Consider the following 18,855-nt stretch of genomic DNA (forward strand, 5'->3'; position numbering starts at 1 on the left):
AACGCCACAACACGGCAAATCTCCGTTAACGAGCTACCCTATACAGAGGGGCTAGACGGCCAACACGTTAACGAGCTAACTGCGCTAACACACTAGTTCCCACCCATGTAATTGAGCATTGCATGGCACATCCAACATACTGTTTTACTTTAGTCCATGACTCGCTTACCTTCAGGGTCATACGTCACATGAAAACCAAAATAATTCCAAACGCCAGATCTGAATGAGGGTGGGGGAGGTCCATGTTAAAAGGAGAGCTTAACTTCTGTCTCGCTAGCTTGCCCTGCGCTCTTCCTTCTGACGATGCTGTCTGTGTTGAGCGCTCAGTGAATCTGCGTTCGACTACTCCGCCTAGGCTGCACTCTCGAGCCTAGGCGGAGTAGTCAAATGCAGATTCACTGAGCGCTCAACACAGACAGCATCGTCAGAAGGAAAGTTGATAAAATAAATTACAAATTTTGTATTGTTCTTTTTTTTTCTCCCCTTTGGTTTTCTTTCTTTCTCTCCCTCTCTTTCTTTCATTCTTTCCCCCTGTCCTATCCCACAGTCATGTCTGTCCCGTTTGCAACTGAAAATAAAATAAATTCATAATTATAATAAAGGTCAATCAAATGGACCAATATGATGATCCACTTAAAATAAATCCTCTTGGCATCTTTCTTGGCCTCAAGACAACAATTCTGATGTCTATATATATATATATATATATATATATATCTATATATATATATATATATATATAGATATATATATATATATCCATCCAAATCAGCGCACACGCAGCAGCGTACAGCTGCTCGGGATGTGTTGTACGCCTGTAGGGAAGCACTTAGTGCTGATCTAGTTTTGAAGAGCTGCTTTGGCCTCCTTAAATTCAAGGATGCTATGATCTGTCTTGGTCACACAAAGAGGAATTCATCATCAGCTATTTAAATGCTGCAGCCTGGTGCTCAATTATACGGTCAGACTTCTGGGAAACAGTAGAATTGTAAAAAAGCTCATCGTGATCAAAAGGCGCCGTCCTTTCTCAGGATTTTAAACACAAGCTGTTGAATAGAAACAACCGGACGGAGAAACGTTGGTGCTGGAACCGTCCTGACCTTAAGGTCTCCTCCTCTGAGGGACTCCACAGTGATCTCTGTGTAATTTGTCAGGTAAATGAATCTCTTACCTTCATCCTCCCACAGGGCTGGCCATTGATTATTTCAACCAGCGTATTTACTGGGCTGATCCTGAGCTCTCGCAGATAGGGAGCATGAGATTGGATGGCTCGGACCCTCTGGTGACAATCAGCGACAGACACGGTAAACACAAATGGAAAACTTTTTCATCTACACAAATTCGTTTCATGCTTCTCTTTGTTTTTCTCAACTTTATTTATCAAATAATTGCCAGATTAACATTGCTTTTATGTGGCACAAGGTTAAGGTTCTAAACAGTGTCTGTTAGCACCAATCCTCTTACACAACACAGTCGTCCTTCGTCTGGGCACCTCAGGATATAAACTTTATAACCCCAAAGCTGCAGAAACCTGATTTTATCTGCTCTCTTTTCTCTGCTGGATGTTTAGGAATCTCCCAGCCGTACAGAATCGATATATTTGAGGACTACATTTATGGAACTGGGTTAAAACACGAGGTCTTCAAGATTCACAAGTATGGGAAACAGGCTGTGGAGTTTCTCAGTTTGGGGGTGGAGAAGCCCACTAATGTTTTCATCTCCCACCGTTACAAACAGCAGGACGGTAAGCTGCCCTGATGTTCACTGTTTATCTGTAAAATGTCCCTTTAGAGCAGAAGAGGAAACGCTGTTCAGTCAGTTGAAGTTTGATTACTTATTTACTTGGTAATTGTGTTTTTTTTTTTTGACACTTTTTATTTGTTTAGGAACATTTTTATGCAACAAGATAAAAGAAAAAAGAAAAAACAGAAACAGTATGAGGTCATGGGAAGATAACATACACCTGTACATACATCTGCACATCCACACATACATACGTCAACAAGTCTGCATTGCTAATTCTATGCATCAAAGGGTGCTGCCACAAGCTGTAAAGTCCAGCCATTTTCTCCACCGTCTCCTTCCCAAATCTCCCTGCAGTCGCAGAGTGAAAGTCATACATTCCATCAATTTGACGTCTTCCACTATAGAGGTAAAAAGTGTTACAGTGGGAGGATCTCTACAGAGCCAGCGTTTTGTTATGGCCTTCTTCGCAGAAGCCAAGAGAACTTTCAGAAGGTAAACATCATCTGTAACTAAATCGTCTGTAAAACATCCCAGATACAATGAGGTAAATGTACAAGACACGTGGAATCCCAACACCTCTGTAATTATCTTTATAACTTCCGTCCAGAAGGGTCGTATGAGTGGGCAGGACCAGAATATATGACCGTAATCAGCCATGACTTCCCCACAATTCCTCCAGCAAAACGCAGGTGTAGCACTGAATTTAGACTTCTGTTTAGGCGTTATGAAATAGCGTATAATGTTCTTCCAGCAGAAGTCCCGCCACATGTTGGAGTTAGTCGTGGTAAACTGTGTCTCCCAGATCCGTGCCCACCCATCTTCTGTAATCACAATGTCCATTTCTTTTTCCCATTTCTGCTTTATGTAAATCGTTGAGTGCCCTTTGAGCTTAGTCAGACATTTATACAGTTTACTTATCAAGGCTCTGTTACTCCCAGAGTCATAAGCATCAATGAAAATATTAACAATCGAGAAGTCTCCACGGACACAGCTCTTCAGTCTTTTGCCAATATAGTCACGGAGTTGCAAGTATCGAAAAAAGTCTTGTTTCCCGAGATCGTAAGTCTTGCATAGGGTATCAAAAGCCATAATTTTAGATTTTACAATAACCAAACACCCAGCAGTGATTCCATGCCACACCCATTGTTTAAATCTACTATCGTGGGAAGCAGGTAGAAAATCAGGGTCATACGCTGGCCACCTCAGAAGTTTTATCTCTTCCTGGAGTTGCGCCTGCTTGACCACTCCCCTCCATATTTTTAATGTAAAAGTGACCCAGTGGCTGGGCGTCAAGGTATCGTCCAAATCAGAAGCCGCGTGACCAAGTCTAGACTGGATTGGCGTGTCTGAGAGAGACATCTCAATAGTCTTCCACCTCGCACAAAAAGATGGATTACACCAACACACCAAGGACCTCAGCTGAGCAGATAAGTAGTAATTCCTTAATGAAGGTAGAGCCAAGCCCCCTTTGTCTTTCGGCAACTGCAAAGTAGAGAACTTCACCCGTGGTCTTTTGTTAAGCCAAATGAATCTCGAAATCTGCTTATTCCATTCCCTGAATTGCTTCTCTGGAATTTGAATAGGTAAAGCAAGAAAAAGAGTAGTTTGGGGAGAATATTCATTTTAATTATCTGTATCCTGTTGCCAAGGTCGAGAGGGAGCAAGGCCCAAATGTTGAGATCGCTATATATTTCTCTATTAATACGACTGTAATTAATATCGTACAGTTGTGTCAGATCTCTAGGCAGAAACACTCCCAAATATTTGATAGCAGTTGCCTCCCAATTAAACTTGAATTTTGCCAGTAGTGTCTGGTCCGGAGAAAAATTAAATGACAGAACTTGAGTTTTTTTGACATTAAGGACATACCCTGAATACAGGCCATATGTTTCCAACATCCCCATTAATACTGGTATACCTGAGCTGGGATCCATGATTGTCACCAAGACATCATCTGCATATAAACACACCTTGTACTCGTCCCCTCCTATTACAATCCCTTTCAACGATGCTTCCTGACGTATAGCCTGGGCTAGAGGTTCGATAAACAAGTTGAAGAGGTAGGGGCTTGCTGGACACCCCTGTCTACATCCTCGTTCTAAAAAAATTGTATCGGAGAGGCTACCGTTAATTTTTATTCTGGCAGTAGGGAGAGAATAAAGAGCTTGGAAACATCTTATAAACTCGCTACAGAAACCAAATCTTTTCATCACTAGGAAGAGGAAGTCCCAATTCACTGAATCATATGCTTTTTCAGCATCTAAGCTAAGAATAACTGAGCTTGTTTTCTTATTATTAATGTGTTCGATGATGTGTAAAGCTCGTCTAATATTATCGTGGGTTTGTCTATTTTTCAAGAAACCCGTTTGGTCTTCATCAATCAAAGAATGCATTACAGCATCCATTCTTCGCACCAAAATAGTTGTGTATAGTTTATAGTCTGAGTTCAGGACACTTATAGGCCTATAAGATTTGCAGTTTAGTCTATCCTGTCCCCCCTTTGGCAAAACCGATATGAAGGCCTCCTTCCAAGAGGGAGGTACCAGACCTCCTTTCAAAATGTAGTTAAAACTAGTTTCCAACAGGGGAAGAAGGCTTTCCCTCATGGTTTTGTACCATTCGGCAGGGAGCCCGTCGGTACCTGGTGATTTATTGGATTTAAGGCTGGAGATAGCTTTAATTATTTCTTCCCGAGATATTAAGGACGTTAACTTACTATTTGCTTCTTGACCAATCGTAGGCAGGTCTAAGGAATTCAAAAAGTCAGTCATCTTATTTACATCACCCTGAGTAGATTGACTATATAAGGATTTGTAATACTTTTCAAACACTTTTTGAATTTCATCCAGGTCAGTTACAACATTGTTACCAACCGGGTCTCTAATCTTATAAATATTATTTTCAGCTTGCTGTTTTCTAATCCGCCACGCCAACTGCTTCGCCGCCTTAGGCCCCGCCTCATAATACCTCTGTTTCATGAACCTTATGTTTTTCTCTACTTCTTCGCTCAATATCTTATCTATCTCCTGCTTAATCTGTCTGATCTGGTGGGTTCCTGTAGTATTTTTATCCTTTAGACCTGACTGTTCCAAGGCCATTAATCTATCCTGCAGTTGTAACAATTCTTGTGACTTTTTCTTTTTAATCATGGTCGACCACGCAATTATTTTACCTCTGAGGACAGCTTTGGCTGCATCCCATACAATACTGTGATTTGTCTCTCCATTATCATTGTCCTGCAGGTACAAGTTAAGATCGGCTGTCATTTGTTTCACAAAAGCGGGGTCATTTAACATACCGGTATTTAGTCTCCACAAAGTTGTCTTCCGTGTCCCGTCCAAATGTAACGTTATATAAAGTCCACTGTGGTCAGAGACATCTCTTGGACCTATTCTGCAATCTTTTATCCTGTGTAAATCCCTATTAAACATAAAACAGTAATCTATCCTCGAATACACTGAGTGTCGAGCAGAGTAAAAAGTGAATCCTGACGCTGACCCATGGATAGATCGCCACACGTCAATAAGCCCTAATTCCGTTAACATTCCTTTAACCCGTTTCCCTCCAGACGTGCTTTTCCTGTCCCTATTATTTGAGTCTAATCTGGGATTTAACAGTAAATTAAAATCTCCTGCACAAATAAGAGTTCCCACCGTTTCCTTAGAGATCAAATCAAATATCTTCTTAAAGAAGCTTGCGTTGCTTCCTGGGGGTGCATAGACATTTAATAGTGTGACCGTCTTATTCTCTATTCTACCTTTTACTAAAACAAACCGACCTTCCTTATCACTTATAGTAGATATATGTTCAAATTTTATTTTATTTGAGATAAGGATAGCTACTCCTCGTTTTTTCCCGGCCCTATACGATGAATAGAATGTATGTCTGAAACCCATCTTTTTTAATTTCTCATGTTCTGCATTATCTAGATGAGTTTCTTGCCAATATGCCAAGTCTACTGTCTCCTTTTTCAATTTGGCAATTAATTTGCTTCTTTTAATAGGGCTATTCAGGCCATTTACATTTAGTGACAGCATTTTATAGAAATTATAAGCCATCAAGTGGATATGTGGAATACAACATAATCAACCCAGACCTCAGAACATCACAACCAGAACTCACTGAACAGCAAACACACAAAACATTAACAGGAGCTTCCAATACAAAGGATATAACAGTATCCTTTGACATTGAGGGGACTGGCCACAGGGTGGGGCCCCTCATCCGACAAGAGGGGAGTGACCGACAAAAAAGCCAAAAAAGGGCAAAAAATAAACGAAACAGTCTCTTATCGCTACTAGACATAACGTGGTGGTTCTCTAACCATGTCCGTAGGCACCAACCTAAAGAAATATGAATTCTGAAGGATACGAAAGTCAGTGTTCCTGCGGTTAGATTATCAAAACTCTACCGCCAGCTATCTCACCGTTGTCCCGCCATCAGCTGTTCACTCGTCTGCTGACACTTTTTCTTGCTCCCTCCGGAATGCTTGGAGTTTTTCCCGCACGTGCTGCTGGAAGCCGCCCCCGCAGTGTGCTGTCTGCGTTTCCCAAGGAAGTAGCTGCTTTATCGTGTCCTCTGTCATCCTGTTGGTTTGGTTCCCCAAGGTGATCTTACCCACGGCTATTCCCCGCTTTCTTAAATCCTCGGCAGCTTGGCTCGCGGTATTATATAGGACATTGCCTGACGCATAAAACACTCGCATCTTACTTAGTGGTGTCTGGAAACGGATCCCGTTGTCCTTCAAAGCCTTCTTAACTGGGATATATTCCCGTCTCCTTTTCTGCACTTCCAGAGAGTAGTCATGATCGAAATACACCCGTTTGTTTTGGATATGTACCCCTTTGTTCCACGCCGTGCGGAGAATCTCTTCTTTAACAGAGAACCGGAGGAAGCGCACTATTATTGAGCGTGGTGGGGCGTTCGGGGGTGGTTTCGGTCCCAACGCGCGGTGTGCGCGCTCAATGCCGAGAGCACGGTCCGGGCCGAAATCTTCGCCTAGGTGTTCTTTGATCAGATTTTCAACAAAGGTAGTCACCGACGAGCCCTCCGAGTTTTCCGGTACGCCGTAGATCCGGATGTTCTTGCGTCTAGCGCGGCCCTCCATATCGGACACCTTTTCCTGAAGCGCCCGTTGATTTTCCAACAGCTGCACAAGTGTATCCCTAACACCAATGTCCCAGCGTTCCGAGTCAGCCATGTTGTCCTCGACGTGCTTTAGCCGACCAGTCATCTCCTCCACCTGATCCGCCATCTCGTGTAATCTTTGATTCAATTCCTTAGAGAGTTCGGCCATTTGCTTCTTTACATCCTCCCGAAATTCCGTACCGAATGCTTTGAAGTCACTCTTCAATTCGGTTCGCAATGTAGCCATTTCGGCCACCAGTACGCTACTCACAGCATCCCGAAGCCAACCCAGACCTTCACCTCGGTCGCCATCTTGTCCCGATGCGAGGCTTGCCTCACTAGCCGCGGCGTCCTTCTCCATTTCACAGTCAAGAATGTTTCGTAGCCCGTATCCTCCCTTTTTAGATTTATCCCCACTCATTCTTGAGTCGAAAAATGGCAATGTAGCCCTAATACAGCTCTCGAGTCCGGGGAAACACACGGTTGGTGCCGGAGGTCACTCTCTATGCGGCCATGCGGTGCTACGAGCCACCGGAAGTCCCTCGGTAATTGTGTTTGTAATTCAGTTCTATTGTTATTATTTGTTCCTTTGATGTTCTAAAGACTTCTTATAAACACAAACACACACAAACAGCCACCGATCATATTTCTGAATGAACGACTAGAGCAGCAGACGAGGCGAATAATAAATGCAACCATCAGCAGTTGGTAACCAACCACACATACTGGACTGACAGCAGTAGCACGATATTTAGGTTTATGATAAACATAACAACAATCATTTATTGTGTGTGTGTGTGAGAGGTGAGGTCCAGCTGTTCCAACCAGTACGGGAGGAGTTTTAATAAAACTTTAAGGTTTCAGTGATGGATGTGTGGATGTTGAAGGGCCGCTGATGTCCAGACCACATTATATAAACAATGTGACAACAACGTACAGTTCCAGTTCCCTCTGCATCTCCACACAGCTATAAGAGGGCTCCAGGCACTATCCTAAATTTGACCATCACACAGACTTTAGAGGAACCAGCCTCCCTCAGGGAACTCTGAGAGTCATCAAACATTAAATATAAGGTTAGAAATGTGTGTGTACAACAAATAGAAACACGTTTCTCTATTTGTGCTGTTTCATGAAACTATCAGATAAAATCTCTCTCTGGATGCTTTGTTGCTTGTTTACTTTAACATCTGGCTGACAACTTTTAAATGTCCCATTTGGCTAACGTTGGTCTGTTCACGGCGACACGTTGACCCTGGAAAAGTAACATGAATGTGGTGAAGAGACATCAGCTCAGAAATTCATCCACCTGCTGCACGTCTGACAAATAAGCTAAAGACGAATATTCAGCAAACCTGAGAGATCGTTTTAAAAACTGTGCCGAGTGAAACATGTGGAGCTGTTTTATAGAGCAAACTATAAATGATATTATTCACTGTGAGCAGCTGAGCGACGCTCAACAGTGAAAAAGTCATTATTTCATTAAAATTCGATCAATCCATTTTATTTATCTGGTATCAGTTTTATTATTAATGTTATTTGACATATTAGGATGTAATGCAGTTTGCCACAAACAAACAAAACCAATTGAATTTAGGATTCATTTCTTTTATTGGTTTCTTTAAATAACACCTGCGTATCTGTCTGATCTGCTGAAGCTCTTCGTCCCCACTCGTTCGCTCCGGTCAGCTGTTGCTCTCAGTCCCCAAATCACTGAGGAGACCGAGCGTTCTCTATCGTGGCTCCTGAGCTTTGCAATAATCTTCGTCTTCACATTAGGCGATCGACATCAGTGCTGGTTTTTAAATCCAGATTGAAAACACATTTTTATTCACTGGCTTTCACTCAGTGGTTGACTGACTTGTATTTACTTATATTTTATTGTTTTCGCTATGTTTATTATTTTATCGTATTTATTATTCTTATGGTATCTATTATGTTTCTATTGTTCAGCACTTTGGTCGGCCTTGTGTGTTTTTAAAGTGCTATATAAATAAACCATGATGATGATGAAAACTGGAGTCATGCAGTATGCAGGACTGTGGATTAAGATAAATTTATGATTAGTGAACAATTAGGTTTTTGATAAAAAGTTTAATTCTACATATTTTAACGAAACAACTGGACTAATATTGTGAAACGATGCTTTATAGATATAAATGATATTTAGCTGCGTGTTTCACGTGTGCAACATAAACCACTAACCTGTTCAATCAATCAATCAAGGCTTTATTCACCACGTGCAGGTTGCCCTGCAGTGAAATAGGACACCTGCATTTTTTTGGAGATCGGAGGTCGGAGATCGGTAGCGTTACAGAAAAACACTGAAATATACACTACAATGGGAAAGTACAAGAGGAATAAAGAGACCTCTGCTCATGCTGGGCTCCTGGGAGGACAGCATGAGAACAGGAAACAAAAAAACGCCTCTGCACAGAAAAGCACATAAATGTCCACAGCACAACATTATGGAGCACGTGACCAGCCACAGGGTCGGGTGGGGGGTGAGGAGTAATCCGAAGCAAACACAGCAGCCATCCTGCCCAGCGCTACCATCCAGCGCGGGCTCAGACCCGCCGTGTTCCCAGGAGGCAACAAGCATCGAAGGCGTTTGGAAAGGGAGGGGGGATGAGTGTGTGCATATCAGTGTATATGTGTGTGTGTGTGTGTGTGTGTGTGTGTGTGTGTGTGTGTGTGTGTGTGCGCGTGTCCATAGTTCAGCTGAGACAGTGTCCTTCGCCCTGCTAGGCTAAGTAAACAGTCTGCCAGCCAACCCAGGTGGCCTTGCATGGATGGGAAGAACAGACTCAACACAGTCGTTATCATGGTGTTGTTGTTCGGCTCCAGCCTTGCGACTGCAGCTGGCGCCGAGAGGATATCCGCATGAAGTGATGGTGCTTTTTACCATCACTTCATGTGATGGTAAAAAGCGAACAGCTCATATGAATTTCAAAGCAGTTCTACAGTCCAACACTGGTCTCTCAATCTCCCGTTGGAGAGCCGCGAGCTTCTCCATACTTGCGCTCATTTCTTGTGCTCAAGGAGCCGATTTCTGAGAACTCACGACCACAGTGTGCTTCCCCAAGATGTGATCCAATTTTTTTTGAGAAACTCACGCCTCTCCCATCGTTTCAATCCCAGCGGGCAGCCTTGGGGGGGTTTGAACAGCCGGTTCCGCTTCCTTAATTCTTCGATAAGTCAGGGCCAAGCCAGCTCCGATCAGAACCCTGTTATCATGGTTCATAGGTAGATATCTTCAGCACTCAGGCTCACCCGAGCCCAGACTTCTCGTTGAGAAAGGGGTGTCGATTGCATTCAGGGAGCAGTTGATCCAATCCATAATTCCTCTTTTAGGTTTTAGAGAACAGACTGTGAGAGAGTGTTCAGGGAAAGTAATACAAAAAACACGAGACTAGACAAGGACACAAGAGGCTAAGCAGGGAAGCTCAGGGAGAGGAGGAGGAGGAGGAAAGTGTGACCGCCTTCGTCAAGAGCAAGAGCGGTCGCACTGTTCTGATCAATACAGCCACGTCCGTCCTCTCACTTCCTCCAGGTGATAAAGCATGGCAGTTATTGGTTCCATCTCTGGTGTTAATGATGAGAAAGCGTGAGAGAGCTCAGCCTCGGTCAGGTTTTCACTTAAACGACAGCTGTTCCTCCCTACAGACTCATTAGTGTACACTGTGGAGTCTGAGGGCACAACATGTGCTTAGCTTGCAAGTAGCTAAGACACAAAGGCTCGATATGTAAGAGATGGCAGAGATTTTGATTTCTCTCTTTTATCGTCATCCTTTAAACTGAATATATAAATAAACTCTCTTAAACCAGTAAATGGATCTCAGGGTTCGTTCTGCTCGGTGTGCAGCAGGATTTGTTTGACAGAACAGCATGAAGGACAGTTTTAGATTCACACAAAATGAGAAAGTCTCTTGGAGACATTTCCATGATCGTCAGTTCAAACAGTTGCATATAAGTAAGTTATTGGGAGCACCGAGGAAGATCAGCCCTCGTGAGTCAGCAGGACCAGGTCACATCCCTGGGTGATCTCTCTGTGTCTCCGATGCTTCCGTCTTCTGTCTACAAACTGCGCCCCGGTCTGCCAGGATTGGTAACTTCAGCTAACATTACTACAAACATGGGCTCTCCACCTACCTGAGCAGGGAGGAGCATTTAACACCACACAGCGGGTTTCGAGGGGCCATCAGCGGCTGCATTTACGGAGCAGACTGAGGAGCTTCTACAGCTGCATGATTGAGGCCATCCTGACCAGCTGCATCACCGTGTGGTGCAGTAACACCGCTGCACCTGCACAGAGTGCTGAAGACTGCCAAAAACATCATTAGGACTCCAGCACCCTCTCTGCAGAGGATCTACCATCAGTCCACAGCTGCCTCCATCAAAGACCCCGCCTACACGCTGACGTAGCATAGATTGGATAAATATGTACATTTGCCCTGCAGCTCAGATTCTTCTTATTTTATTTCTATCTTCGATTTATATTGTATTTCCTTTATTGTACTAACTGTAGTTCTTTATAATTGTTTCTGTTGTTTTTAAATGATCATTTATTATAGTTATTAGTTTTATACATGCATCTTTCTGTTTGGCACCAAAAGAAGAATTTCATTCACGTTTCTGTGAATATGACAATAAAAAACCTGAAGGGCTTCCCTCAGACTGACAGCGAGACGGCTGAAACCTGAACAGGACACTGATCAGAGCTGGTTTTGGGATGAAGCAGGGTGAACACCAGGTCCGACCCAAAAAACCAACCAATTCAAACGAACTGTGAAGAAGAGTGGCGCAAACCCAGTTTTAATGAGGGTGCATGTAGAGGACATTCATGCTCACGATGAGTGGATGTGAACCTCTGACAGCAGCTTGATTCAAACATTATGTTGAGTTGTGTTTGCCTGTTTCAGTTAAAGCAGTTTGATTCACAACATGAACATGTCGTCCTCTCTGCTAAAAGCAGCCCTTCTAAAGGTGACGCATCAGTTATACAGTTATTTCTCAGCTTTTGATTATTCAATGTGAAGATGCATGTGTAAATGATTCATGTGCTGTGCCTCTAAAGCCTACAGCACTTCAATAGCTCTATTAAAAAAGAACAACCGCATGTTTCACAGAAAGAGAAGTTGTTCTTGTTCAGCATCACAGATGATCTCCTCCGTTGTTTCTCCACAGGACCCAATCCATGCTCCAGAATGTCCTGTGATTTCATGTGTTTGCTCAACCCGACTGGTGCCAGGTGCACCTGTCCAGAGGGGAAGGTGCTGGTGAACGGCACCTGCAATGATGTCAACGTCTCAGGTATCTTAACAGTAATATTGACTTTGAATATATAACAATGAGCAGCTTTCTGAAGCGTCACGATGTGTTTAGTGAACACGCTGGTGATAACTGCATTCTGTGCGTGTTGCTGTCTCACATTAGCTCCATAACACTGTTAAATATCACGTGACTGTGCACATGGCGCTGCAGTAAGTGATACAAACTTTGCCGCTGTGAAGGTGAACTGTGCCACCCCCCCTGTGAGAATGGAGGCCGCTGCTTAGCCAATGAGAAAGGAGACTGGAGGTGCTACTGCTGGCCTGACTTTTCAGGGGAGCGTTGTGAGGTCAACCACTGCACAGACTACTGCCTAAACGGAGGCACCTGCATGGGCTCGCCGCTGGGTACGTCTGTGCTTTCAAAAACTCTTTACTGCATGATTCCTTTGGACGATTCACATGTTTGACGTGTTTCTGAGTCGCTGCACGGAGAATAATTCATATGAACGTTTATGCTGCAGGATTCTTTATGTTCTTTGTTTACCAGTTTTGATTTAAACCCCTGCTTGATGGCACGCAGACACATTTGTCTTCATTTAAAGCGATGCAGCTTCCTCTCTTCAGGTCAGATTCGGCTGCATTGCAAAAGCCAGTTGAGCAGTTTTATCATTGATGCGGCTCTGAAAGGAGCCTCCAGCCTTCATGTGAAGGTCTCCTTTGAGGAGCTCTCCTGAGATGTCAGCAGTGAAACTGAAGCAGGACGTACAGACCTGTTAAATAAGCTTTCCTGGATTTAAAAGCCTTTGTATATCACGCCCACATCATAGTAGTTAAGTTGCTTTTAAAAAAAGATGAAACATGTTTATTGGCCTAATGTAGAAAGAAAGCTGTGACAAAGGTGTGGCGTGATTTCTCATTGCAGATCTTTATTCAAGTGGTTTAAATTCATTAAATATTTATTAATTACATGGATTTAATAATCTAACAGGAAATAAATGTTTGTTTACAAAAACAGTATTTTTGTTGTTTTCTTACAGCTTAATGTGACTTCAGCAGATGGTAAAATAACTGCTGCTCATTAAAACTGTAACAGAGATGAAGTAGTGAATGTTACATTGTTTTGGGTCTTTCATGGTTAATATTGATGATCGGACCCGTTCATGCTGCTTACATAGTGAAGAGATTTTCCTTTTTTAGTGGGCAGAGGAAACGTGTGCTGTATTTAACTGTGTGCTGTTTTACTGCATTGACCACACGTCTCATGCAAGCATCGCTCTAAATGGAAAAAGAGGGATGGATTATTGTCCAACAGGATCTCCTTTGGTGATAAAAAGGGAAACTCGGTCAGTTTGGAGGCTGGATTCGTTCCCAGTCTCATCCTTAAAAACACAAGAAGGTGTCTTTGAATTTCTGCCTTCAGATTCGGCTGGTTTACCAGGATCTTAATGGAAGGTTTGGCAGCAGCATGTTTGAAACAAACCTGTGTCTCTGTGACATGAAAGTAAAGAACTTCATACTGTGTCAAACAAAACAAAGTAAATATATCATAACAGTTGTGGATCACAGTTGTCTAAACACATTTGTGTAACTTGTACAAGACTTTTTGTCTGCTCAGCTGGTTGTGTATGATCCAGCACAGCTACTGTCCGCTGCATTTATTTCCTCCCCGTCAGGCCGGTTGGTTTCAGGCAGATCTTTCCTTTATGATTCTCGCCTGCTCTCGTTATCCAAAACTCCCTGAAGCCAAACATCCAAAGTGTAAAGTGTTTTCTTTAAAGTGATGTCAACTCAACGATTCGTGTTCCCGCCCATTAGCAGGAAAGTAGGGACACGGATGCAGTTAAAGGATGTAGTTTGGATAATTGCTACGACGTGAAGATGACTCGAATCTGCAGTTCAGAAAGCGCGGCTCAGGTTCTCTGACTGAAACATTTTGCATATTTTTCTCAAGCTGTTGATAGAAATTTACTGCATAGAATTGTAAACAATCTCTTTTGAGTTCTGGGGCCTTTTTCCATCTGTTCATGCGGCTGCACGCTCCTAGTTCTGGACAACAAACTGTAACCTGTTTGTTTACAGGAAAACATGTTATCGTCAGCAAGCAGCTAGATTTTGTGTCATGTTGGTGCTGCTGCAGATAAAGTCTTTGAGTAGGATTGATAACCTTTGACCTCCTTTCTGTCCCTGTGCCCTCCAGTCTTCACTCTAGTGTGTTTTTAAGGCAGAGTTTCTGTTTCCTGTTTTACTTGGATAGTTGGGTTTCTCCTGTTTCTTGTTTCAGGTTATATCCCCTCTCTGTCTTATAGTCTTGAGTGCTTTCAGCTGTGCTGTGTTCCCCTTCTGTTTCTAACCACCAATTAATCCTCATTATTGTCATTTCCACCATGTGCAGTGGCACAGCGCACAGTGAAGCACCCTGGTGCTACATATGACGTATAACAGACAGTCAACACAGGACTGCATGAAGTGCAAGTGTGCAAAAACTGAAAAACACGAATGAAAAGCAGTGAAACACCGAGCAGAACAGAACAATACAGATACAACAGTGTGTGTGTGTGTGTGTGTGTGTGTGTGTGTGTGTGTGTGTGTGTGTGTGTGTGTCATACGGTTTGGTGGAAGAAGCTGTTCCTGGGTCGGGCAGTGAGGGCCTGGATGCTCCAGTACTTTTTTCCAGAAGGCAGCTGGGTGAGGGGAGTGTGTGAGGGGAGTGTGTGAGGGGAGTGTGGGGTCCTCCACGATGCTGGTGGCTTTGCGGATGGAGCAGGTGTGATAGGTGTCTGTGATGGAGGGAAGAGAGGCTCCAGTGATCTTCTCAGCTGCTGTACTGATACAGTGCAGTTAGCAACCAGACAGTGATGCAGCTGCTCAGGATGCTCTCGAGCCCCTCTGTAGAAGGTGGTGACGATGGATGGAGGGAGATGGGCTGTCCTCAGCTTCCACAGGAAGTAGAGACTCTGCTGGGCCTTCTTAGTTATGGAGCTGGTGTTGAGGGACCAGGAGAGGTTCTCTGCCAGGTGAACACCAAGGAATTTGGTGCTTTTAACGACCTCCACAGAGGATCCATCGATGTTAAGTGTTAGGGTTAGTGGACAGTGATCCCTCTATGCTCTTCTGAATCCTTTGTTTTGTCCACATTCAGAGACGGGTTGTTGACTCTGTCCATTAGCTGCTGCACCTCCTCTCTGTATGCTCACTCGTCGTTCTTGCAGATGGGACCCACCACAGTCGTGTCATCGGCCAACTTGATGATGTGTTTGAGGGGTGCAAAGGTTGAGTTTCTGTGCCACAAACACGGCTCTAATTTTGACGTGGCTCAACCAACATGGTCACAACTTTGCAGCATATTGGAAGTGCAACACAGACGTGTGCTGGTGGAGGCAGGTTATAGATGCAGCTCGTTACCCTCGTCACAAATGAAAGCCAGCTGTAAAGTTACTAATGTTATGATGTTTTCTTTGGGTGAAGAAAAAACTGTATGAATGTTTTTGCTCTTAATTTGAAGTGTAGGAGGAAGCTGCTGAGTCTGTGTTTGTGCTCGTTTGGATGCTGGAACAAAAACACAAGAATACCTGTTCAATCAATACAGTTAATTACACTTTGATCTGCTGACAACACAAAGTGTTTCCACGTCTTCTTTATTAGGCCGTGTGACAGTAACTTCTGATCTTTAAGTAGAGCCAGTTTAGGGCTTCACAGCTGTAATCTGCAGCCATAAACTGAGAAATAAGCAGCAGTACTAAGACTGCACATAATGTTGAAATAATTCACTCTGTCTGATCCGCTGGTTTGCTCTTTGTTTCCTTTGTGACTTCCTGTGTTTCTGGTGTCTGTGCTTCAACCTTTTTGTAGCGTTTGGCATTTATTTACTGCTTTTTGTTGTTTCCTGATTTTTTTATTTTGGTTCTGTTAAACATTAATTTTTTCTGTACGTTTGTAATCAGCATGTGAATAAAGTGTCCTCATTGTTTTTACTAATGTACCAGGAATTCCTCCAGAGTTCGTCCACTGTTTGAAAGCACTTCTTGTGGGTGCAGCTCCTTAGAGAACGTGACAGTAAAGATGTTCCTCATTTCTGATTGTCAGCCTATCAGGAGAACTCGCAGGTGTCTGCAGCCCAATGAGGTGAACTCGTGCAGATACACTTGCCTCTGTTTGCGTTGCTCTGCACAAATTAGCATCAGTCTGCATCTCTGGCAAACCAAAACTTGATATTTGGTGTGAAGACACGATCAGGCTGGTGTCGCTATGAGAACAGTCAGTGACACCTAATTTGACTAATGGGACACAACAAAATGTCATAAATTATGATTTGCAGGCATTGTTATGAAACAACAGTAAGAAGAAAATCCCCTCTCAGTATGGACGTCAGTGATATCATCAGCTGTTTTTGTTTTTCCAGTGAAATCATCCTGTAGCTGAGTGAATGATTAGGACAAGCAGGCAACGCCGAAACTAGAAACCACAGCATCAAAGCACTGATGCAGGTTTGCAGCTTAGTGTATTCTTTTCAATGATTCTCCTTTGTTTGTATTTTTATTACACTTGTAACAGTAATAAGAAATATCCCATAAATAGGGATTTATTTCATTTTGTAAACGATCTTAAATTACCCAGAATTCACAGTTTGTAGTCAGGCCTGAGATGGTCAGTGTCTAAAATGCTTGGTGCAGCAGATAAATGTTGACGTCTATTCAATTCAGTTTTATTTATGTAGCACCGAATCACAACGGCCGTCAGCTCAAAGTGCTACAAAAAACAGAGAAAACACCAACCATCAAACGACTCCATATGAACAAGAAGGAAAAACTCCTTTTTAACAGGAAAAGACCTCCATCAGGACCAGGCTGAGGGAGGGGCGGGCAGGTCTCCTGAATCCAAACTGGAAGCTGGTTCCACAGAAGAGGGGCCTGAAAACTGAAGGCTCTGCCTCCCATTCTACTTTTAAATACTCTAGGAACAACAAGTAGGCCTGCAGAGCGAGAGCGAAGTGCTCTAATAGGGTGATATGGTACTACAAGGTCATTAAGATAAGATGGGGCCTGATTATTTAAGACCTTGTATGTGAGGAGCAGGATTTTGAATTCTGGATTTAACAGGAAGCCAAAACAGGAGAAATCTGCTCTCTTTCTAGTCCCTGTCAGGACTCTTGCTGCAGCATTTTGGATCAGCTGAAGGCTTTTCAGGGAGTTTTTAGGACATCCTGATAATAATGAATCACAGTCGTCCAGCCTGGAAGTAATAAATGCATGAACTAGTTTTTCAGCGTCACTCTGAGACAGGATATTTCTAACTTTAGAGATGTTGCACAAATGGAAGAACGCAGTCTTACATATTTGTTTAATATGTGCGTTGAAGGACATGTCCTGGTCAAAAATGACTCCAAGGTTCCTCACAGTGTTACTGGAGGCCAAGGTAATGCCATCCAGAGTAAGAATCTGGTTAGATACCATATTTCTAAGCTTTTCAGGGCCGAGTACAATAACCTCAGTTTGATCTGAATTAAGAAGCAGAAAGTTAGCGGCCATCCAGGTCTTTATGTCTTTAAGACATTCCTGCAGTTTAACTCATTGGTGTGTGTTATCTGGCTTCATGGACAGATAGAGCTGGGTGTCATCTGCATAGCAGTGACACGATTGCAAAAGGTGAACCAGGAAGTTTGAGCTCATTTCAGTGTTTACACTACCATGTTCCTATGGTAACAGTTGCATTGGCCATTTATAATAAGAAGAATAGGCAAGAAGAGTATTATTCACTTTCTGTGTTCCTGTAACATTTTAGTGATGTCTTTCATAAGGTTTTTGCTAGTATTACTAAATAACAGCACTGAAACAGTTTGATTTGTGCATCCCATAATAAGATAATATTCAATATTCAAGAAACATAAGAAGTCTGTAAAACTTACAGCTTGCTGACACATCCTAAACCAGTTGGCATCAGTATTTGTGAAAACCTGAACTAATGTTTTAGTTTTCCAGAGATGAAGAGAACAGCTGAGTTCATCGCTGTGACGTTTGGCCTTCTCAGAAAGATTTAACCCATCAGTTATTGAGTTATCAGATCCGAATGGAGAGATTGATTTCCTTTGGACGTTTCAGTCAGATTATTCCAGGCACAGAACTGTAGAGTGTGAAATTACCAAGTGGTGTAGTGTGACCTACATGGCGAGACCTGTATCCATGGCAACTTGGTTGTGTGCTGTGTAAGTAGTGTTCAATTGTTACCTTTTCTTGAACTTGTTTCCTGCTCTCGCTTGTCCGTTATACAAACGGCGAGCATGATTGGAAGGTTACTGTTTCAGATCACCCGCACAAGGAGGCAATTCTCAACACTCACACGTCTCTAATTGTAAAAATAATCAGAAGGTGCAGCACGCGTTTCTGTACGGTCTGTGTGAAGATCGTTTCAGTCTGTGCTTTTTCTTTTACCCACGTGTGAGGATTGTAACAAAGTTTCACACCGAGGCATTGATACAATCTTTGTAACTGTGGCTGCTGGTCTGGGGTCAGCAGTCACTCCTAGCTTAGCATTAGCATGCTGTCTGTGCAGGTGCTAGTTGTGTTAGCAGCATGCTGTGGTTGTTTCTGTCCTGGATGCAGTTTGCACTTCACCATCGTGTTCTCGCCTCTCTGTGTAATAAAAATAAAAGTAATGTTTATATCCACACTGCAGGCTCCACCACTGTTTCCTGCTCCGACTCACCAACTGGAATCGA

General features: G+C 43.0%; 1 protein-coding gene across 2 annotated transcripts in view; it reads left to right on the forward strand.

The window, feature by feature from the left end:
• Window positions 1-18,855, forward strand: part of lrp1bb (low density lipoprotein receptor-related protein 1Bb) — a 278,492-nt gene that overhangs the window by 248,587 nt on the left and 11,050 nt on the right. For both annotated transcript variants that reach the window (XM_085374416.1, XM_085374417.1), the window contains exons 80-83: window positions 1,188-1,304; window positions 1,571-1,744; window positions 12,058-12,183; window positions 12,384-12,548. In XM_085374416.1, coding sequence (XP_085230542.1) covers window positions 1,188-1,304; window positions 1,571-1,744; window positions 12,058-12,183; window positions 12,384-12,548 — 582 coding nt within the window. The remainder of the gene's footprint in view (window positions 1-1,187; window positions 1,305-1,570; window positions 1,745-12,057; window positions 12,184-12,383; window positions 12,549-18,855) is intronic.

This window comes from Diplotaxodon limnothrissa, linkage group LG16 (genome assembly GCF_057381915.1).
Source record: "Diplotaxodon limnothrissa isolate DT_005_m linkage group LG16, D_limnothrissa_male_GT1.1, whole genome shotgun sequence".
NCBI classification, from domain to species: Eukaryota; Metazoa; Chordata; class Actinopteri; order Cichliformes; family Cichlidae; genus Diplotaxodon; species Diplotaxodon limnothrissa.